This window comes from Larus michahellis, chromosome 7, assembly GCF_964199755.1.
Source record: "Larus michahellis chromosome 7, bLarMic1.1, whole genome shotgun sequence".
Classification (NCBI taxonomy): Eukaryota; Metazoa; Chordata; class Aves; order Charadriiformes; family Laridae; genus Larus; species Larus michahellis.
The window spans coordinates 58,114,059-58,137,151 of NC_133902.1; the positions used below are offsets into that span (position 1 = coordinate 58,114,059).

General features: G+C 41.1%; 1 protein-coding gene across 4 annotated transcripts in view; it reads left to right on the forward strand.

Annotated features, from left to right (window-relative positions):
- Positions 1 to 22,369, forward strand: part of KIF5C (kinesin family member 5C) — an 85,413-nt gene extending 63,044 nt beyond the window's left edge. The window contains exons 16-27 of one of the 4 annotated variants that reach the window (XR_012588228.1): positions 85 to 273; positions 1,644 to 1,761; positions 2,895 to 2,971; positions 4,358 to 4,467; positions 5,299 to 5,400; positions 6,034 to 6,094; positions 8,295 to 8,366; positions 9,156 to 9,260; positions 11,432 to 11,648; positions 12,639 to 12,763; positions 12,854 to 12,931; positions 18,596 to 19,555. Coding sequence is in view for 2 of the 4 variants with exons in the window: in XM_074593915.1 (XP_074450016.1) it covers positions 85 to 273; positions 1,644 to 1,761; positions 2,895 to 2,971; positions 4,358 to 4,467; positions 5,299 to 5,400; positions 6,034 to 6,094; positions 8,295 to 8,366; positions 9,156 to 9,260; positions 11,432 to 11,648; positions 12,639 to 12,745 (1,158 nt within the window). In the remaining 2 variants the exon portion in view is untranslated. Of the gene's footprint in view, positions 1 to 84; positions 274 to 1,643; positions 1,762 to 2,894; positions 2,972 to 4,357; positions 4,468 to 5,298; positions 5,401 to 6,033; positions 6,095 to 8,294; positions 8,367 to 9,155; positions 9,261 to 11,431; positions 11,649 to 12,638; positions 12,764 to 12,853; positions 12,932 to 18,595 lie in introns of all 4 variants that reach the window. The other 3 variants (XR_012588227.1, XM_074593915.1, XM_074593914.1) reach the window with 3 other exon arrangements.
- Positions 22,370 to 23,093: the final 724 nt, after the last annotated feature.

Sequence of the window (23,093 nt, forward strand, 5' to 3'; positions counted from 1 at the left end):
AGAGTTTCGCAGCAGGAAGACTGCTTTGCATTGGCTTACCTGTAAGAACCACACCTTCAAGATTGCGACCTGCTGTGTGTTTAGTTAGCAGATGTGAACGGGGTGATTGAGGAGGAGTTCACCATGGCGCGGCTTTACATCAGCAAGATGAAGTCTGAGGTGAAGTCTCTGGTGAACCGCAGCAAGCAGTTGGAGAGTGCCCAGATTGACTCCAACAGGAAGATGAACGCCAGCGAGAGGGAGCTTGCAGCTTGCCAGCTCCTCATTTCACAAGTATGTTTGTTCCTCCTTCCTTGTCCCTTTGTAGCAAGGTTTGATGACTTTCTCAGCCTCCTTCCTTGTGAAACGGGTGTGCTAGAATTCGGGGAGCTGAGTGGTATTTCTCATCTGGTTTGTTGGTTTGTTTCTCTCTTCTCCCATTCCTCCCCTCAATGTTTTTCAGCACATTCTGTGGCAAAATCGTGTCCTGCTGTAGATCTCAAAATGTTTTCTATGGCGTAATACTGAAAATCCTCCTCAGAGTGATTCCCTCAGCATGAATTTTTGTCTTGTACCTCCATTTTAAAAACAACCTGAGAAAGGAAGCAGTGATTGTATGGTTCACCAGCAAAACATTCAGAGAGCCCCCCGTATCTGGTCTGTTAGTATGCTACCAAGACAATTCGGCAGCAATATATAAAATAATGCATTATGGAAAACATTGCCATATAGGTTAGAAATCCGGATGGTAGGAGGGCTTCACAGTGGGTGGCAGTTACAAGCAGTGACACTTGCTGCAGCCTGCTGCAGGGGAGGGGGCTAATGCTTTGAGAGGATCAACTGCTTTGAAGTGGACATGCAAAAGGCAGGAGACAATCCAGTTTACTGTATTTCACTTGCTACCAGCTATTCAAAGAAACCCTGGAAGAAGGATAGCCTCTTGTCCTGCAGCAGAATGGCTTTACTAAGTTCTACTTAATACAGCTGTAGCTGTAAGCGTATCTTTACAGTAGCACCAACCCAGAGGTCTCAGCCCCTCTCTGCTGAGAACAGTGGACCAAGTGAACAAGTGCTTCAGTGGCCTTATGAATAGCATGTAATAATTCCCAGGTAGTATCTCAATTTTATCCCCAAATTAGAAAATTTTAATTCAATTTTTGATGTTTTCCCTACATTCTTCACTATTTTCTAATAGCTAATATTTTCTAATAGCTTCACATAAGCCCTTCTCATTCAAAAGGATGTTTCTATGATTCTATGATTCCATGTTAACAAGAAAGAAATCATCAGGATGGCTGGGGAGAGTCGATCTGAGCTTCTGCAGGTTGAGGCATCCAAGAAGTCACCTCAGAAGCCCAGCGTTCAGCTGGTTTTAGAAAGCTGCTGCTGTTTGTTTAACACCAAGTCATGAGCTTCTCATGATGTTTTGGAATTACCACCTGCACTGTTCAGCATGTCTTGGACTACTACGTGTGACCTTTACAAATGCAGTCTGTTTGGGTCCGTTAGCTCCTTCTCAGATCTTTCGCTGTATTTTCTCCTAGTCATCAGCTCTGGATGTGGAGAGCTTTCTATTCTTCCTCCTTTATGTAGGACAGTACCTGAATTCCTAGATAACAAGTTGTGGTACTCACCTCTCATTGCTATTCCCCGTGTCTTTAAAGCATGAAGCAAAGATCAAGTCCCTTACAGACTACATGCAAAATATGGAGCAGAAGAGAAGGCAGCTGGAAGAGTCACAGGACTCTCTCAATGAAGAACTTGCCAAGTTACGTGCTCAAGGTACAACATTGCATCTTGTGGTCATCATTTCTTTCACCAAGTATGTCTGAGAAAATTCAGTATTGGCTGAAGTATTGTATGTGCAGTAGTCCTACAATATTTTATTGTCTGCGTAGTATTTTGCAGTGAAGACGTAAAATTGTGATTCAGAATATTTAACACATTGCACTTCCTCGTAGTACATTACACTTCAGATAAAACCAGAATTAGCCCTCTCAGCCTAGCCCATTCATGAAATACAGAGAAACTTAATTTTTCAAAAGAATCAAAAACTTTATGACAAGCTTCACCTTGTGCTTTAATGATGTGAGGAATTTTAAAAAAACCCTAAAACAACAACAACAAAACCCCAAATACTTTAGCCAAACAGCACCAATCAATCTTGCTAAATCTTTATTCTGTAAATTCTTGGATATCCGTCTAATTTCAGTTGTCCCTCTGGCAAATGCCCTGCCACGTTCAAGAGGAAGGTGCTTCCCTTAGGGTCAGGCAAAAGGTGTGTCTTTCCTAGCTCCTCTACAGGATTCATTTTAAGAACTGCTGGTTTCTCCCCTTCTGATTTAATGTGGAAAATGTGTATCAGAAGCAGTTCTTGTAGCATTGCTAAATTCCTGGTTTATGTAAAATTACAATGTGACCTAGTAGCCTTAACATTATTCTGGATTTCTGCACCAGGGATCTTCTCTGACTCCGGGAGCAGCAGGTGGTGACAAGACTTTTTTTTTTTTTTTAACATCTTCTCTATTTTTAGAATAAATTTTTTATTCCATCTCCTGATTTTCCTACCCCACTTTTAAGATATAACCTGGTTCTGGTGGCACCGTTTCCCTGGAGAAAGTGAAAAGGGACAAGGAGGATTGCGATAAATAGGGTTACAAGGAGACAAGAGCAGGTTGGAAAGGAGCTGGATGGGCTGAAAACCATGTGGGCTGTTAGTAAAGGAAAAGGGGGTTTGGGGCAGTATGGTGACAGGTTGGGTACTGCAAACCATGGCTGTCTCTGCCCTTCCAATGCTGTCTCCCTGATCCCACTGCCCCCTGCAAAAAGAGGAACGTGGTTTTTTTTTAAATGGCTGGATGTAGCACATCCTGGAACTATGCGGTTAATTCTCAACTGTCTCCAACTCTAAACAGAAAAAATGCACGAAGTCAGTTTCAAGGATAAGGAGAAGGAGCATCTGACCCGGCTTCAGGACGCAGAGGAGATGAAGGTAGTACGTTGTGCGGCAATTTTAGAGGGCATTTGTCAGTGAGATCATTCATTAAGCTGATAATTAGGGTGTAATTTTGTCTTCCCGTACACATTGTGTGCTTTTAGAAAACCCTTCCAGCCTCTGTCAGAATTGCCAACCTCTGTTAGAAAACCTGACCTCATGTAATTGAGCGACCTTGGCAATGTGAAATTAGAGAACTTGTTAGTATTGAGGTTGTTGATCAAATTATGGAAAAAAATAAGTTATAGCCAGAATATCTGAGGTGAGGGCATCTTTTGGCACCAGCGTGTAAGGTGAGCCAGCTTCAAGGAGTAGAGAGGTTCAGTGGCCTGTGTTTGCTGAATTGGAGGTGCCTGCGTTCTTCAAATCTCACGACCGGATAACCAAAGTTTAAGAGCCCCTATCCGTCCTTGACAACAGTTTTGTTACGTATGATTGAAAAAGGATATTGATTCACCTCTATGTTACTCTAATTTTTTGCCAGTGGAACTCCGCTGAAAGTCAATTTGCTAAGTAGCGAATCGGGCTGCTGGGGTTAATATAATTCAGGTACTGAAATTTGATAAAAAAAGAGGCCAGACCTCTTTCCCAAATAATTTGGCAAGAATTCTGACTCTCTCCTAGAAATAATAATCAAACATCAATCTGTTTTCTGGTATTTTTGTCTTCCTCGGGAATGCAAAGAAGAAATTTTAGGCAAAATTGTGCGTGTTGTGTTTCTGATGGGGTTGCAAATTGCGGAAAAGGAAAAGCACAATTTTAAAAGGGATAGTGATGGAGGTTTGTCAGCTTCATAACTTTTACCTGCATTATAAAAAGTTAAAGTTATTAAAACAGTTGTATAGTTATTCCTTACATTTGGAAGGAAAAAAGCAAGTCTTTTATTAGCAATTTAAAGAGATGTATGGAGTTTTTCTTGCTACTTGAGATATACCTAATCGTGGAATTTAAATAACAGGGCTATGGATAAACAATTTTCAGAGAGGGGGAGGGTGTTTTGGGTTTTACTTCTGTCACAAGGATAGCTGAACACATATTTTCATGGTGAATAAACAGGTGAAATAAGAGAGGACTGGTAAAAACAGTGTCATTCTTGGCACTTGATGTACTAACACCCTGGCTTTCACATGCGGTAGTTCTTGCAAGAAAATGAGTAGAAATTGGTGTACATCTGTTGCTAAAAAATGCCTGAATTAAATGCTTGGATGAGTAGATGCATTTTTGTAATCATAGAATGATCTACCAGGCAGACTCCTGAATTAACCAGGTCTGATAAGCTTCCCTCAAATCCAGAAAGAAAGGTTGATTTAGCTGACACGTACGAAGGAAGCTTAACGGTGTGTTACTTGGTTCACGTATGGCTGTGGTTTTTGCGCTCTGCAGAAGGCCCTGGAGCAGCAGATGGAGAGTCACAGGGAAGCCCACCAGAAGCAGCTGTCCAGGCTGAGGGATGAAATTGAAGAGAAGCAGAAAATAATTGACGAAATCAGAGAGTATGTTCACTCGCTCCATCACTTTCTCTGGTCCTGTCCTGTGACACTGTAGGGTTTTTTTCGTTTTAATTGATGTCCATATATTTCTGTGTCTCACAGAAAGTAGTGTCCTTACATGCAACAGCCAACCCTCTAATTATTTTGCACAGTGGATTACAGTGCCTAGGGCTTTATTGTGGAGCTTTAACAAGTCCATAAAATTATAGAGAGGAAAAAGAAAGCATAATGTTACACCTGCAGCTCAGTAGATACGAGAAGCTTGGAGGAGAACAGATTTTAAAAGATAAAAGTTTTGAGGGCCTCTTGTAGTAAGTAGTTCTGCCACAGACTTTCTGCAAGTCTGGGTGGCTCGAATGTGTCCCATTTTTTGCACCCTTAATATTTCTTCCTGACACGGCAACGTAACTCTCTTAGTCAGATACTCCAGCACTTGAGAAACGGAGTTCTTTGCTCCTGTACTCTCGGGTTTGTCAGTGTTCATAAAATCTAGGCAATCCTGAGGTAGCGTTTATTCTTTCATCATATTTATTTTGTGGCCAAAGACTAAAACCAGGGAAATAGGAACATGGGGAAGCAGGACAGAAAGACTGCAAGAACAGTATGTGCCCTTTTAAGATACAGAAAGCAAGCCACTGTATTTAATTATCTAATGTTTTTACATAAAAGCTATTGTTCTTCAGGTTCTTTATTCTTAATGTCTTTCAGAATTTTTCAGTAGAGAGTTACAGCTTTACTTTCTCTGTCTAAGCCAGTTTTGTTTATGGAGATTTCCCCACACTCCTTGGTGGGGTTCAGGACTGAGCTGTACTGACTCTTACTTTCGCATTTCAGTATGAATCAGAAGCTGCAATTGGAACAAGAGAAACTGAGCGCTGATTATGATAAATTAAAAATTGAGGACCAGGAAAGAGAAATGAAGCTGGAAAAGCTCATGTAAGTCTACAGTTTTCTCATCTGGTGTCCTTGAATATAGTGTCTTTTAACGTGTCCACAGGAAATGTCCTAGTGAGAAACGTTTATGTTGAAATATTCACACTGAAAATACCATTTCAGTAACAAAGCCAACATACAGTACTAAAATTATTACCAATTACTACGTATTTTTACATCATAGACTTTTTAATAATGCATTTGATTTAACAGTGAATTGATAAAATCTGAAAAAGATTTTTTTTTTTTAAGAGCTCCAATTTTATGAAATACTGTAGCAAGAGTTAAATCCCCTATTTATTCATGCACGGCAAAAACAAACAAGAAAGAAGCTGGGGCTTTGGGGGTGGCTGGGCTGGGCTGGTAGTAAATCAGACATCTGAGTAAAAGCTTTTCCTGGAAATGAGAGATAAAAATGTCGTGTGTGGACACAACAAATGGAGATGGTGACTCAGCCATTCCAGGTGAGAAATTTGTGTATTTGGGACAGTCGGAAGAATAATTACAGATGCAGAGACATGTAGAATTTGCTGACGTCTGCAGATGTTCTACTCAAACTGAATGTTGATTGATTCTCTTCTGTCTTGTTATGACTTCAACATTTTTGATTTGTGTTTAATGTTGTGATCTTTCTAGACTGCTTAATGATAAAAGGGAACAAGCAAGAGAAGATCTTAAGGGCCTGGAGGAAACAGTGGTATGTCTTACTTACACATTATTGAGCTTTTTTTCCCTAGGTCTTCATCACTGATGTATTACCAAACACTTTTATCTGTGCCCAAGGAAGTTAACAATTTATATCATAATAGGCTAAATTTGTGCATTTTGCCAAATTATTGAAATTGAATTTTAAAATTTAAGCTTAAATACTATTATTATTGCCTCCTGTGAATAACTATCATCGATAAGTCTACCAGTACTCGTTTGTTTTGCTGTCCTTGTTCCTTCCAGTCACCTGAAATAACCAGCGTACGGAACAGCGTAGCTACAATTAGGTGGTACATACCTGCCTCTAACGTGACCAGGGAAACAGCTTACCGAGAAATATGATATTGCGCATGCGATGTTAGAAATGCCATCTGCGATGGATGACTTCAGTCGTGAAGCTGTTGCTGCACAGTTTTGTTGGAAGCTACGTTTTTACCTGTCTATAAAATATGCAAGCTTTCTCAAAGATCTCAGAAGCTGGTCAAAACCATAGCTGGTTTAGGGGCATCATAAAGTTATTTTCGCTAGTGTTAACATGGTTAATAACTCAAATCCAGCATTTTCTTCTCTGTGTGATGCTTTAAAAATTAAGTGGATAGTGGCCTCAGGATCAGTTGGAGTTCATTTCTGAAGCTGAACTACTCAGATCCTTTCAGCTTTGGCTCCCGATGGCTCCCACACACATAAGCCTTGGTAAATAAACTCATGCGAGGGACAGATTTAACCAACCTTTTGGATATGAACTGTACTCATTAGATACTTACAGAGCTTGCACGTAGACTTGATTGTCCCTGTTTGCCAAATGAATTAGGCAGCTGGAAATCAGAGTTAGGCAGTACGATACCGTCAGCTTGCAGAAACCCAGATGGTGGCTTTTTATATTTTTGAATAAACACCTTTGAAGTATCTTACATTAAAATTTTATTCACTTTGTTAGAGTTTTAATAATTACTGCAGCAGGAATTGAAAATCAAGCATAGAGAATTACAGGAAAACCTGAGCCATCAAAGGCCAAACAGGGGCTCATCCCTGCCCGTTGGTGTGGGGAGACACCAGGTTCCACGGGCACCGTGTGTCGGTTGGGTGGTGACTTTGAGAAGGAAAGGATGAAGAACAGTTTTGGTGGGACCAAAACTTTGGTGGGACTGTTCTTTCTCCTTCCCAGCACTGGGCTGGTGAGGAAGCAGAAGGGGGCCTGGGGCGGGGGGGGGCCGGGGTGGAGCCTGCTGGGGCAGCACCCCGAATGGGAGCTCTCGGGGAGGGGTCTGCTCTGCAGCTGGGCGTGACTCAGAGTGGCTCAGGGTGCCCCTGCTGGGTACCACATCACTCACAGTACATAAACTGGGCTTGTAATGTACGGTTTCTAGCAGTCCATGAAGGAAGCTTCTCTTTTTTGGTTTCTACTCAGTTTTGCCTTTTTCTTTTGAGAGAGAAAGATAAAAAATTCGAGATCAAAAGCTTGTAGTCATGGTGGAGCTTATTGAGCAATTCATTTAAATTCCAGTCTGTGAATGGATAAGCATAAAACGGGAAAGCTAAGGTTGCTCTTACCAACTTTGGAAAGAGAGTTGAGCATGGCTTTGGCGCAGTACGGGGCTGGGGTGAGCTGCCTATCCACATAGTTCCCTTTCCTGCACATGGATTAGTGCTTCCGTCCTTCTGGGAGTAGGGGCAGGGCTGCCACTTCTTGTGTCACACCTCCAGTCTGGAGTCAGGCCGTTATTTTGCTCAGCCTGAGAAGTTGATACATATTAAAAAAAAAAAAATCTGGGAAAGCCTGGATTTTTGCCAAAACTGAAAAAGCACTTAAACGTGTTAAGTGCCTGTGAATAAGCATTCACAGCGAGCCAATGCGTTTGCTACAGAGTGACTCCAGAGCTCTTTCGCGTCGCTAGATGTGTGTAACCGTGGCCAACTTGTGAGACTTCAGCTTTCTCCTGTTTCTACCCGCGCCCTAAGACACAGCTGACATATTTTCCAAAGTAGTTTTGGTGTGGTGAACGCCTTGGGAGGTGCAAGAGCTCTTCAGCGTGGGCAGTGCCCTTCTGTGAGCTTGCGTATACCTACAGGCAGGTTCACCTCTGTAAATAAATCACAGTAAAGCCATGTTATTGACTCAGTTTTTACACCAGAGTGTTTACTATCTCTTACTGGTTTGTGCTTTCTTCTTTTTGTTATTTTGATTCCAGGCAAGAGAACTTCAGACTCTTCACAACCTACGCAAACTGTTTGTGCAAGACCTCACCACCCGCGTTAAAAAAGTAAGACTATACTCTTTTAAACCAAAGTCTTATCTTTTTTTTTCAGTATTCTTGTGGTTTCCTGGAAGCTTTTAGTTTGTGTTGTTACAAAGTGGGTTATTGTCTTTTTCAGTAACAACGACTAATAAGATTAAAACTGTTCTGATGTTAATTAACTTTTATTTGGTTCTAATTTGTTACGGACAAGTCTTGGTGGTTAGGTGAAATGAACCAATCCAATTCAGTTCAGTTACACATTCTCAAAGGTGGTACCAATGCGTACCAGAAATTATTCAATATAATTTGCACTACCTTATGCCGCGGCCCTTTCTTTCTGTGGGCTTGTGACTAGTCAGCTTTTCCTGCAAAATTATTGTTTGAAGGAATAAATGGATTTTTAACTGTTGAAGAAGAGTCAGAGCTGATAAATAGTCAAAGGCTTTGCAATGCTTTTCAGTCCTTTAGAGTAGCTTTGAGGAAGAGGTTTTATAGTTTGGTTTCTTTTAAAGGTTGAATTTTTACACAAAAATGTCTCCCGGGAGTGGGAAAAAAGAGGGAAAAGGGGTTTTCCCAAGTAAAATCTACGATTTTCCTATTCAGGATCCCCCCACAATTGTTTGGTAACAATAGTTTATCTTTTTTATTGGGGGGAATGTGGCTCTTGAACATAAAATGAACAGGTAGAATAAGTTCTCTTTAATCTGGGGCTCTGGAAGGCTTTTCTGCCTTTGGGAAGCTTAAATTCACAAAAGACCTGAGCTTCCTCTTGAGTTTCTGCCTGGCTGTGCTGAATGCTGCAACTCTGTGCAGAGCGTTGAACTTGACAGCGATGACGGAGGTGGAAGTGCTGCGCAGAAGCAGAAAATTTCCTTTCTTGAGAACAACCTGGAACAGCTTACAAAGGTTCACAAACAGGTAGGGGCTCTCCTTCCTTCCTCCTCTCCTTCCTTCCTCCTCTTCTTCCTTCCTCCTCTCCTTCCTTCCTTCCTTCCATCCATCCATCCATCCATCCAAAAAAGCATGTTTAAAAGGATCATTTTTGAAGGTAACATGTACTGTCTGAGGAAATGGTACCTCTAGATCTAAACTAAAATTCTTGGCATTAGGAGTTGGTGTTAGAGCTGCTCTTCCCACCGTCCGTACTTCTTATGGATGTGTTAAACGGACAATTATTTTTTCTAGCAGCTTTGGCAAGACTAATTGTCACTGTATTGGTGTAATGCATAAAAAACCAGAATAAAGTGTTTGTTATTACCTTGTGTGCTGCTAGCAGGTTTCTAGATGGATTGTGTATCCCTGGTTTTGACTCCTGGTCTGAAGCTGCTTTAGAGGCACCCTTGGAGGTGACTTGGGTGGAGTCAACCCACAGAGTATGGAAGCAAAGAAATAAAGGTTTTCTGTAGTGCTGAAGGGGTGGTGCCTCCCTGGGATGCTGAGGTTGGTCATTTCTGGGCATGTTCATCTCTGTCTCCTCCCTGTTTCATGGAGTTCCTCCTTTCTCTGGAATTCTGCTGTTCAGACAAGGGCTACGGAGAGCCCTTCACCCTTGGTACTCACTGTGCAAATGTGAGGTGAAGGGGATGTGTGGTAGGCAAGTGTTTTGGGTATATGTCAAGGGAAGAGCCTTATCCTCTGCCTACTGGAAGTGTGTCTATATCAATGATGCATGTATATATCTAGGCAGCACCTCGTTAGATAAAACTGGATCATTTCTGCCTCTTATCAGATGACAGATGTCAGTATTTCTGAACTGTGTCCCACTGTTCAGGTGCAGAGCACAACGTAGTTCAGATTCTTCTGATTTCGTTTTTGAAGAGTGACATAACATTCTCCAGTGCAGTTTTTGGAAACTGTTAATAGTGAGACACAGCGTTCTCTGAGATCTGCTTTATTCCTGTGGAACCACCAAAAAAGCAGTGCCGGACCGTGACAAGTGTCCGCTAAGGTTCAATATTTTGAGATTCTCAGTGAACAGATGGTTTAAAGACCTAGTTTCTAAATGTGGAAATCGGGACATGTTAGGAGTGATTTTCCTTTTACTGTTTTGCCTTTTTTGCACTCAGTTCACGCATCTGCTGGGTTTTCAGATACAGATTTTTATAGCTCTCATTAGCGTGTATTTACTCAAAACCAACTAGGAGGCCACATCTCTTAAGAAGCTTAGAGGGAAAGATGATATTGAACTTGACCCTAAGTGATATCATCCTGCTTTTATTTCGTATCATAACTATTTCGTAGAACAAGGGTTCGACACTTGCAGGAAAAGCACATTGTGACAATTTTTATTTAGCTTTGTTTGTGTTTTTCTTCTGGCACTCAGCCTGGACTAGCAGGTGTAGAACATTTTGGTTGTCAAACAAGGTGTGAATGTCAGTACGTGCTGTTGCTTTACTGTGTTATTAATGTGGTAGTTAAACCACTGTCTTCCCTTCACTCCAGAAGAGGGAGAATCATTCCTTGGAGCAGTTTTCCGTTGACTTCTAGTAGTGGTATAATTCCTTCAGTAGAAATTGTACTGGAATTTCTAACTGTATCAGTTTTTTATTTATCAAAAAAATCAATCCTCTCTCTTGGCTGTTGTTGCATGGAAAGTTAGATGTTATTCTGATAAGCGATAGCTCTTGCTCAGGTTCGTATTTAATTGAGGAAGTGCATGAATTCAGAGTTGCACATGATCATCACGTCTATAACTACAGGCCTTAAGTGATGTCTTAGCGATGTTTGAGGCATTGAAGTTTCCAATTTACCCATATGCTTGAGTAGGGATCGAGTAGGTAAGCATGCTGTAACCGGTGGAGATGGTGAATATTTAATGATACCCAGTGTTGTGCATAAGCCATAGTTAAACACTGCAGTTTTGAAATAATGAGGTGATCAAGTATTTGTGAAATATTCTGCGTTCTGAAGAAGTGCAGAGTTTCTGCTGCAGTTGCTCTGAAAGCCTAGAAAAGCAGGTATGGCAGTAGAGTGCCCTGCGGTAGCAGGCTTTGTCCTGGAGCCCTCACCCTTCAGGCTCAGATCTGTGAAATTGTGTTGAATGGAATAAACTTTTTCATAGCATATTTTTGAAACTTCTTTTCTTGCAGTTGGTACGTGATAATGCAGATCTTCGTTGTGAGCTTCCTAAGCTGGAAAAACGACTTAGAGCTACGGCAGAGAGAGTTAAGGCCCTGGAGAGCGCACTGAAGGAGGCCAAGGAGAACGCCATGCGAGACCGCAAACGGTACCAGCAGGAGGTAGATCGCATTAAGGAGGCTGTGAGAGCCAAAAACATGGCACGGAGAGCACACTCCGCTCAAATTGGTAAGGACATGGAGCTAAAGGGTTAGCGGTTGCTCACATACTTCATGGTTGGTCTGTTTGCTCATGTTTAAATAGAGAGCGCTTTGAAAGCAGCAGACCAGGGCAAACCACGGGGTCTGCTTCTCAGCTGCACGGGAACCTTCAAAGGCTTCACTTTTTAATAGAATCTGCCCCACCTAAAGTTTAAAGTGCCTCTGCTATTTAACTCAGTAAATAAATGGCATAATGGGTCTTGTGTGCCCTTCTAGTGACCTGAAAACTTGTCTCTTTAAATTAGTCTCTCACTTTCTTCCTCCTCCCCCACGTATTCTCCTTCTGCTTTCATTCTTTCCTTGCCTTTCTGGACCTTATCCCTTCCTCGCTTTTTCCCTGATCACTCCTCCTTGTGATTTAATTTGAGCTGTGTAGAGTCAAAAATCTTCCATATAATATGGATGCTTGATATATCTGTGGGGTGTGATCTGAATGCATGAATACATCAAAAAGTGTTTAAGATGGAACAATTTTTGCAATTATTTGTTGGAATTGCTAAAGTAGAAGGATAATGTTTTGGGTGGCGATGCTAATATTGGTGTCTTAAAACCTGAGAGAGAAACACAAGGTTTCCTGCCGTATGCTGCCTCTTGTAGAAAGCCATTGATGGCTTTGTCTCAGCATCTTCTGGGATGATATAGAGTCAGCTTGGACATAGAAAGTACATCACTGACCACCGAGTGGTTCCCTCTGTTACATAGACAGTCCATAATCTTTGCAGAGATGAGGGGCATGCATGGGATGGTTAAATGGCTCTGTTACAAGCAGAAAACGGGTGTATTTGTTGTTGGCTGAGGTAAGGGAATGCTGTATTCCGCGGAGCTAGGGTACGGACTGCTCTGCCAAGCACAGCTCCTTGTTTGGAAACAATGGGGTATGTACGAGACGAGAAGGTGAGGTAGAAAACCTTGTGTGAAAGCTAAACGTCTTGTTTTGTTTCCTACTTTTACTCTGCAGCCAAGCCCATCCGCCCCGGTCATTACCCAGCGTCTTCTCCAACGGCTGTCCATGCCATCCGAGGGGGAGGGATGTCAAACTCCAGCTACTATCACAACACCAAATAGACGAGAAGTAAGACCAAAGTAACCTACTCTTCTGTTCTTTCACTGATCACCCAGTTTTCTTACATTTCAGTCTTGCTTTTAGAAGACCCACAGTATTTTTTTTTCTAGTTTTAGTAGGACTCCTTTGCTGATAATTTAACTGTGAAAATTTGCAATTTAAGTGAGGAGTGCCTTTGCAAGCTGCTGGTAAGAGTTTTTATTTTAATGGTATCTCACTTAAAACTTTTTTAATAAACTGAAATGCCCTGGTAAATCTGTACTGAAATTCACACATAGAGGTGTGAATCTCATGTTGTAAAAATAGAGTTCCAGAGGTTCCTTCTGCCAACAGAATTTTCTGCTTTCTGTACCATGGATATGTTTCCGTGTTGAGATATTCCAGCCTAGGACAGGGGTAGAGCAGCCGCCATAAGCGGCAGCAGCACAGAGCTCTCCAAATTAGAGTGTCACAATTTGGCAAACTTTACTTTTGTTTCTTTTTTTTTGTGCTCTCATTCAGCTCTCTTCAGAAAAAAATGTAAATATTTTACTTTAATTGCAAAGGCCTGGAGGTTTTTCCTAGGCACAAATCTCATCCTGGAAAAATGAGCAGCATATTCCTAATAGACTGCTTCATGTACCCTCCCCTCCCTTGTATTTCTTTAAATGCTTGATATTTCTGAGCTATTTTACATCTGCTATTATTTTTAGATGATAACTTTATGTTACAGGCATACTAGCAGTTGGATGGTAGTGAGTGGCTGTGAAAAGCAGGGGACTGCTGAGTTGTCCCTCTAAGTCTGGCTTTTTTTAATCCTTGAGGATTAATCCTGTCTTATGACTCTCTTCTAATAGTATGTGGTTTCCTTTAGGCACTTGGCATTCTTGGGTGTTTTTTTCTTTTTTTTTTTTTTTTGAGAATGTTTCATGTCACGCGTGCATGCAAACCATCCATCACATCACACTCAAGCTCTTATTGTGTTGTGCAGATTGTTTCTGTTCATTGTGTTTTCCGTGAGCCCTGTAGCTGCAAGCAACATATTTTCGCTGGGGATGAATTAGGGCAAGTCTTTGCTGAGTGTTTTTGTGCCTTAGTTCATTCTGCACTGAAATTGGCTTTTCCATCTCACAAGCGAGATGGCCTCTGTCCATCTACTTCATTGCATTCCCACCTCTGTGAAAGCGCAAAGGGAAAAGAGTGTGATACAGAGGCATGTAAAATATTTCCAGACATATAACAGCTGCTCTGTGGGAAAAAAAGCTGCTACCTGCCTGAACTGGGTGGGCCTTTAACATACCATCTGCTAGGAAATTAGGTGTCAGACTCCACCAGGCCACACATTAGGTATAGGCACACGTCAGGAGAACAACTGTAGATTAATAAAAGTTATTAACAAAATAAATACACTTAAAACTAGATGGGTGTACTACAAGATAGGACTTTGGAAGTCAATAAAAAGCAATCTGAAGGCATAGAATACGCACCAGATGTTTTGAATGCCAAATTCTAGATTTGAGGGTGGTGGAGGATGAGCGGGTTCAGGCCAGGCTTGGGACATGTTGCAGAGGAGCTCAGGGACAATACAGGTGGAGAACAAGAAGATGGAAGATCTTAGAAGAAACGGGGTAAACGTATGGATTTATGGTTTCTGAAAAAAATGGGAAAAAAAATTCTGAAAACCAAATGGAAGCCCTACAGGTTGGAATGAAGCCATTTAAAAAGTATGTATGTGGGTTTTTTTCCTTAATTGACAGTAATGGTCCTTTATGGCTTTTATCGGTCAAGTTTCCTTATTGCTCGAGATTGAGTCTAACACCTGGCTGCATTATGTATTACATATTATGTGTAAGGCAACAATTTGAAATGTCGTGGGAGTTGGACTCAATGATCTTTATGGGTCCCTTCCATCTCAAGATATTCTATGATTACTGCTTCAAAGAACCATATTTTAGGCTTTATAATTGGTTTTTAAACACAGTCAAGTTCTAGATTTTTTGCAGGCGTCTAGAAAGATGGCTTGAAGATGTAGTAAACTAAGGCAGGGCAGTGATTAGAGAAGGTCAGTTCTCATCATTTTTGGTCCTTCGGTTAAGAAGGTTATTGGCAAATTGCAGCTGTTTGGCTGCCAAAGGATTTTGGGAGTATTGGAGTGATCTGAATTCTGGGCTTGTTGGATGAAAGTCCAGGGGCCTGAGTAAGAGTGTTACTAAAGGTACTACTTGTGGAGGGAAAATTTTATACAGATTATTGCTATAATATCGTTGAGACATTTCTGTGCCCTCTAGAACTACACCATGCTTTTGAACGGCACAGTTCTACACAGCTAGAACTGGAACAGAACTTTCTTTTATATTCCTTTAACAGCAGGGAAATAAAAGTGGGATTTCTACATAAATGTTGCTGTCAAGTAACATACCCTATCTCTGGAACAAAAATTTTATCCCAGGATGAGGGGCAATTTATCTTAGGTTCATTCATCATTCACAGTAAAGATAATAGATACTTATTACTGTTAGACTGGTCGGTGATAATGATTTATTAATGCAGCAGCTTAACCCTCAGTAACAGCCAGTGTTGGTGTTTTTATGAAGTCCTGCAGAGCTGGGCAAACCCGTGAGAGTAATCAGGACAAAGCTCAGACTTTGCCCAGTCTGGGCCACGTTGCCGCGGTGCAGCGTGCACGATGTAAGGAGATGATTTCTACCCCAGAAAGCCTAGCATTTGATGAACAACAGTAGCAGATGGGAGAGAAAAAAAATGTGGGTGTTAATAAAATGTGGTCCTGAAATTGCAAATTGCCAGTAGCTGGCTTAAACAGGAGACTCGGGAGGCCAAGGTGTGGCTGCAGATCTCTACGAGATAATTCCTCGCTCTGTTTACATTGCAGACATTTTTGAAAATACAAATGCAATGAATTTGTTACCTGGGGCGTACCTCAAACCTAGATTTTGGAAATGATCAGGAAGGGAAGTCACACTGGTGCAGCTGACAGGATGAGTGCTGCAGTACCAGTATTTTTCTGCACTATGCGTGTATTTCCATCAGAAGGTAGCACTGGAATTGCTACAACTGTGTAGCTAAATTTATGCCAGGGTTTCGTGGAGACGGCCTTGGGGATTTCTAAATGTTTATTTCTATAGCACAATTTTGAGTCAGTTCTTACAGTTTAATCTTTCCTGATTTAACAAAATTAGTTGAAATGTATTTTCAGTGTAAATCTCATAAAGTTTTTGAATTTTGCAGAGAGAAGTATTTTGACAAAACTTTAAAAACCGATACTCTTCATATGTGAATAGCTGCAAATCACGTCACGTGGATGGTTGTACATTAGTTTCTCTGCTGGTCAACTTGTATATTGTGCAGAGTTTCTAAACGTAACTAAACACAGTGCAGGTTTCAAAAAAGGTTAATATTAAAGTATTTCAAATAATGCCAGGAATTAAAAAACCAAAAACTACGGTATGTATTTTGCTTTAGATAGGACCAAAAAAACCAAACAAGGCAAGACCCAAATTGTCTTGACTTCCTCATGCTGCCCCACAAAGTTTAGGCCAAAAACTGCACAAAATTATCCAAGTCACTCTACAGTCTGGTTTCATATGTTTATTTCTAAATCGTTAAAGAAAACCTATAATAATAATATGTTTTAGAAATGGAAATAAGCATAAAGGCAGTGTCTGAGCAAACTTGAATGTCCCTTGCAGCCTGCTAGTCAGTAACTGCCAGACCGGCATGAATATAGGGAAAAATGCACGAAGTGGTAGAAGTCTATGTTTAACTGGCTTTCATGCTTAAAATGTGTGGCCAGATCAATGTTAGTGAAAATCAGCTCAAGTTCTGTCTTTAATTTCATGAAATGGACCTGCTGAGACCCCCCCGGCACCCCGTCTGGAGGACGCAGGTGCTGTTGCTCAGGTTGCTCATGGAGAGCTGAGCCGCGGTGGCGCTGTGCTTCTGCAGCTCCTGGTTTAATGAGGGCTTTCTCCAGGTGGAGCAGAGATCATCTTTGAGTCCGCTTTAATTACATCTTGGCCCTAGCCTGCCCCCCCCCCCCCCCCCAGAACAGCGGGTCCCTAGCAGGGGGGGGCACAGCTGAGGCTGGGGCTCAGGGAAAGCAGGGATGATACTACTCGACACTTGTGGCTTTGCTGGAGGGCGCTTCAGGTGCTGTACGCGAACTGCTAGGTTTGCTGTCACCATTTTTGCAACCCCGTTCTCAACGGCTGAGCTGCAGGCTGGGGGATGCTCTCTGCAGTCGCTAGACCTGTGAGCAAGCTGGCACCGCCGGGATGCTCGGGCGCTGCCCGGAAACCCGGGACAGGCAGAGCAGCGGCAGATGGGTGGGTGATGGGCGTGCTTCCCTGTTTCAAATCTGGAGGAAGCTGCTGATCTGCCTCTCCTGCCTTCCCAATCCTTGCTCAAACTTGTCTGATACCTCATTTCAAAAGAGAAGGAAAGGAGTGACACGAAGATACACTAACGAGTAATGCTCCATCACAGCCTATGGAAATTATATTAAAGCAAGTTGTACGGGGATCTGTATTTGTGCAAAAAGCTGTGCAAACAGACTCTTGTCTGTATGTCCCTTATCCTAAAGCTTCTGGTATGTTCCCAGCACCTCCCCATCCTTGAGCAAGATGAATAACCATATTTAATTAGCTAGACCGTAGTTAATCTAGCCATTAAGAGGCATGAATTAATAACCATCCCGGTTTCCTTTAAGGTGTTACTAAGGATGACAACTAAGGAGCCAACTACAATTCCCACTGTTAATTTAGGGTAAATTTAAAAACACCGATGCATCGATATTTATGTATTTATTTATTTTCCTAACTTGATCTTGAATATGGGCAAAGATTTTTTTTAAATAACTATACAAGAAAATGCTTTATTGAGGAAAACACATCTCTCTCTGTAAGGCTGATTTTATATTAGCTAATGTGCTAAAAAACGTGCTCGGCACATTCAGGTACTTATGTGGTAAGTAACATATGGCTAATGAGAAAAGTGGGGCAAAAATATTCAAACCCAAGAGTTTTTAAAAGTCTGTATTTGAAATGTTTTATAATCAACTCTAAGTCACCTTTGTACTTGGTAACGTGCCTTGAACTTTGCTTCTGGATGCAATTACTATAAAATTAGTGAGAAAGATGCCTGTATAATATGCATATATGGTATATAAAATTATATAGTATAATTGCATAATATATTACCAGGATATTATATAAAATAGTTTTATGTATTTCTGTAAACACATATTTTTTATATTGTGTGTGTATATATATATTAGGAAAACACCTCTCTGTCAGGAGACATATAAAACAGAAGGATTGTTTGGGATTTGTATTTTTTCAGCCTTTCATTTCATACTAAGCTTTCAAACTCAGCTGCAGTTGCTGTCCTTACGTGTATGAGACATGCACACGTCTGCTCTTCAGCATATCCAAGTGCTGACCAGTGGAGAGAAAAATCCTGTTAAAAGAACAGAGATAAAAGGAAAATAAAAAAGTTAGACCTTTAGATAGCGTTTAAGGATGTATTTAGACAATACATAATGCTATGCTACAGGTGGCAAAGAATTCATTTCATGAAGAGAATTGTTTCATTATGACTGTGCCAATTTGTGGGCTGGAAGGACAGATCTGAGAAAACTCCCCTGCAAGATTTAGTAACTGAAACCCTCCTTTCATGAATTGTTAAAATTGTGCTTTCTGTGACTCTCGTTGCCTCGCTGTCGCGGTGGCTCTTTGGTTGCCGCACATCACCTTTCTGTGAAGTGTAGGTGTCAGCTGATCAGCCGCGTGGCGTATCTGCTTTCTAATCTCAAACTTCCACTAAGTATCATTACCTTTCTTGCTCTCTTTTGACAGGTCAGTTCCACTTAGCATGCTAAGGACTGTCATTAAGTCACTAGCTTCTTTTTTTCCCCCCTCTTCAACCCGAAACACACCCTCTTCATCCTGCGCGTCCTACAGCCATCTGCAATGCACTGGTCCCGGGTATTTTGAGCTTCGTAGGATCTCCACGTGTACAGAAGTGTTCAGCTCAACTCTTCTACAGATACTTGTACAATGTATTTAACATAACCATCTAAGTAACGGTAGGAAGTCTGCCACTCAGAATCTCTCACTGACTGCGTTTGACCCCTTGGCGCTGGTTAGGTTGGGGCTTCTACACTCAGATTGATGCTTTTTCAAAGTCCTCTGTTGCGTCAGTAAATCCCGACTTCTGGCAGCAGAGAATTAATTATTCAATGACCAAGTGCCATCAAAGGCAGGTGATTGTGCTCTGTCATGACTGATTTACTGTATAATATACATATTATTTTATATTTTTAGGGGATGAAAATGTGCTGCTATATGGTTTAATTTTACTGCTTACATTTTCAGAAGTAAATTTCCCCAAAGAACCATTTGTAATATCCTGATAAAATCTTTGGACTGTATAAAATAACCTTTATTGCAGTACCTGGTAAAGATCAAATGGGATGCAGAGAAATCTGTTAGTATAGATCTAGGTTTTGAAGTTTGGTAGTTACATGAATATATCTGTGTGACCTATCTTAAAATTAAGATCTGATCTGCTTGTAGTTCTCCCTACAGTGGTGGGTTTTCCTGGAGTGTGATGGCTAGCCATGTGTTTGTAAGCGTTGTTCTCTATGAAATTTTGAAGGCTTTCAGAATGCTGTGGAAATCTTGTCTTGGAAAAGCCGACAAGCATCTCCCCCCTTTCCCCTTCCCGCATGCCTTCGGCAGGCCCCGATCCATTCACTCGGGAATTCAGGTACCGGAGTGAACTGTCCCCTACCAGAACAGACGCTTTAAAGAAGCAAAAAAAAAGATAATCCCCCAAACCCCAGACCCTACCTTAAAAAAATTATATAGAGAGAGTCCAAAAGGAGGTGAGAGTTGTATACTCAAGCCGTCCTTTGCAGATCAAATTTGGGAATACGTTTGTTAGGAGGTGAAGAGCATATTGCAAGGGGAAAAGAAAGTCATTGTAAGTTACAACAGGCAAGTCGTCCCACGGATGGCACGCTTGTGCGCACGGAGGTAAGGATGAGATCGCTTGCCTTTCTCCGATCTCTCTTTTTTGTGCCAGACAGAAAGTTTCCATCTTCTCAGCACTGGGGGGCACTGGAAGCGTTCTGGGAAGGTTCCGCTGGCCGGCATAAACTCCTGCTCCTCCTCCCGCTTCTGTGCCGCACACACATATCCTCCTTCCGCAGGTGTGCAGAGTACGCGCCCCTGCGTCCCAACGGAGCGCGGGTTCCAGGAAGGGTACGGCCCAGCACAGCCCTCTAGTCTTGTTTTGCAGACGTTTGCTCTTACTTAATTTGCGATTGATTTTTTTTTTTTAAATTTCTGAACGTGTTTGTTAGTAGGCGTAGAACTATTTAGTTAGTGTAGAGCGTTTTGAAAGATGGTGAATTGACTTTCGATATTTTTTTTTCTACTGAAATTATTTAGGTTGTTGCAAAGTAAGTTGTATTTAATTTAACTGTTGTTTTTTTTTTAAATGTTGCACTATTTTGGGGAGCGTTTTGCTAAAAATATTTAATGAAGTTGCAAATTTGCATGTATTTAATTTATTTTGTATTTTTCAAAGTTTTATATTTTCTTTCTTTATGTGCATGTGCACTGCCAGAAAAATGAACTGTGAACTTGCCATATGCAATCTTTAATAAAATTACTGATTCAGAACTACTCTGTGCTATCGTATCAGCTGTTCAGAGCTGAGATTTCTACTATGAACTAATGATCCTCTTGTTTTGGTTCTAAAACAGTTGTCTTGGAAAAGATACCAAACTTAATTGCTGTCAAAGATTTTGTACTGTAGTGAAACCTTGGTTCTGTCTCTCGAATTCAAAGTTGGGTATGGAAGTATGTTGTAGATGCAGCATTAGCTTAAAAACCGTATTCAGTTCCTCGCAGCATCACCGTTAGTTCCGTATGTCAGTTGAGACGTCTCTCTTCAGTTTGAGTAATAAGTTAGCTTGGACATCTCTTAATTGTGCTAGTGCTGATCAGCCAGTCAGTTCATCTAGCGAAAACAATATAAGTTTCTCCAAGTTAACTTCTTACATCAAGACTGTCGGAGGCCTTTCTATAACCGAAACGCTGAAAAGATGCCTTAGGCTAAAAATCTCAAAAAGAAATGCTGAAGGTATTTTCTCAATTGGAAATGATTAATTCCGTCAATCGAACTTACTCTGCTTATATACAGATTCTTGTTTTGTAAGCCTATTTTAATTAGGCAACTTAAGTTTGTATTGCGTACTGTATATTCAACTTTTGTACCATTTTTAAGTCTTACACATTTTATATATAGAAATGAAAACCACACATCTGCTCTGCAGAGATCAAAACCTGTCTCCTGCCATTTCCACTACTTGATGCTATCTTACTTTCTTTGCTCTTTGAATGTTGTGTTATATTTATTCTAGACTAATTTAAAAGTTGTGATTTGTATAGCGCAAATTAAATTTCACATCTTCAGATGTCATGCATGGGACAAATTTTGGTGGAAATACTGTTCACAAATGGAAAACGTACTTCAGATGGAACTAAAGTGCATATTGTTCTTTTTGCTAGTAATTAAAAAGTATTTCCTGCTCATTTGAGCTTCTCTTCATGATATGTTCAAATATCTTGCGTTTGTCTTGAGTTCGTGTTTCATCGACTTGTTTTCTCAAAAGCAAGGAAAGTTTTAAGCCTGGAAAGATCTTGGCTGATGCATTTTTAAGTTTGTATTTAACTCAGCAAGGGTGAGAGCGGATTATCCTGAATATATTGAAAACTAAAAAGTAAGTCACAAAAACTTAACTTCAATAATTTGTGCCTAGAGAACCTTATGAGTAACTTTTATAAAGCCTAATGGACTGAGATGCTCGTTGGCCTGAAATTTTGATAAGTAAGGCTGGGAAATACAAGAAATAAAGAATTTTAAGCTGAACATTGTTTCATTTGAATAAATGGGTATTTATACCAAATGGTCATACAGGTCCAAAAGGAAAAGGCCTAATTAAATTTCCCTTATTGGAGGAGAAAGACTTTGTGTAAACAGGAATGAAGTACATCTCCACTGGAAATGGAAGGGATCCAAAAATAAATTGGCAGGATAATCTGAATCTACCCTTGCTCTGATTTTCGTCTTCACTGTGCCTGTACGAACTGCGAAGCGCACTGGAGAACATCCGCTGTGCAGGATGGAACGCCGCTCCACCAGTTCCTCTCTCGCTCTCACAATCTTGTCCATTGAAACACTTTTCGTTGTGGGAGAACCACGGGGGTTGAGGCATTCTGTAGAATTTACATGTCTAGTTTGTAAAGTGTGTAACGTGTACTGCAGATGTGTATTCTCTGGGCTCTATGTATCTTTACAGTAGTGTTCAATTTAGGAAAAAATAAATTGTGGACACGTTTTGCTGGTAACAAGGGGAAATTTTTTGCCATTGCATCAAACGATGCTGAAATGTATTAAACTCTTGATAGCAGATCTCACCCTCCTTCCCCCATCCCGTGGAGATAAGTCTTTTATCTTCGTTCTAAAATTCTATCAGAGATGGATGGATACACTGGCAGACTGCATGATGTATCATTCGAAAACCGTTACAGTGGAAAATAAAATTGAACTAAACTTTGCGGTGTGCATGTTGTGTGACGCGTATGTCCGGCATCTCTGTTAGAGGGGTGCTCTGCCCATGGCGCGTAGGAGTGACCCGTTCCGTGGCACCGCGCTGGAGTCCCCGTCTCAGGCCACTGTCTGGAGTTAAACCTTTCCTCTAAATCTGTAGAAAGTAATTAGAAGGCTTGGGAAATGAACACAGGATTATTATTTTTATTTTTTTTTTATAAATAATTGCGTCTTCTCTACTACCTCTCCATGGAAATCTTCCTTCTTCCTACTTTTTTTCAGTAGCCTGGCGGATGACAGGGAGACTCTTCCACTAACCCATGCATGCATCTCCATTTTTATAGGAATGTTACACTCACTTTATATACAGCGTAATGGAGTAGAAGTTCCTCCATCCATGACACCTCCCTTAAGTCATACTCAGAAGCTTTATGAACAGCTTATTTTCAGTAATTATTACTCTGAGCATTTCTCAATTATATCGTTACTTTTCTGCTCTGCGATGCAAATTGATGGCGCTCCAGAAGTTCTGTAGAAATGGATTACTCTGTTTTTGCTGCCAAGTAGATTTCTAATGAGGATTATGTGGTTTTCCATCATTATTTACCTACGCTCATGCTGCTTTCGCTTGGGGCCTGCTGGGAACCCGGTGGCACGGGAAGCCCCTTGGAGCCAGGCTCTGTCAGTCCCTGCTGGTGACGGGCGGCCGGTGGTGACCGATGGTCGGCGTGA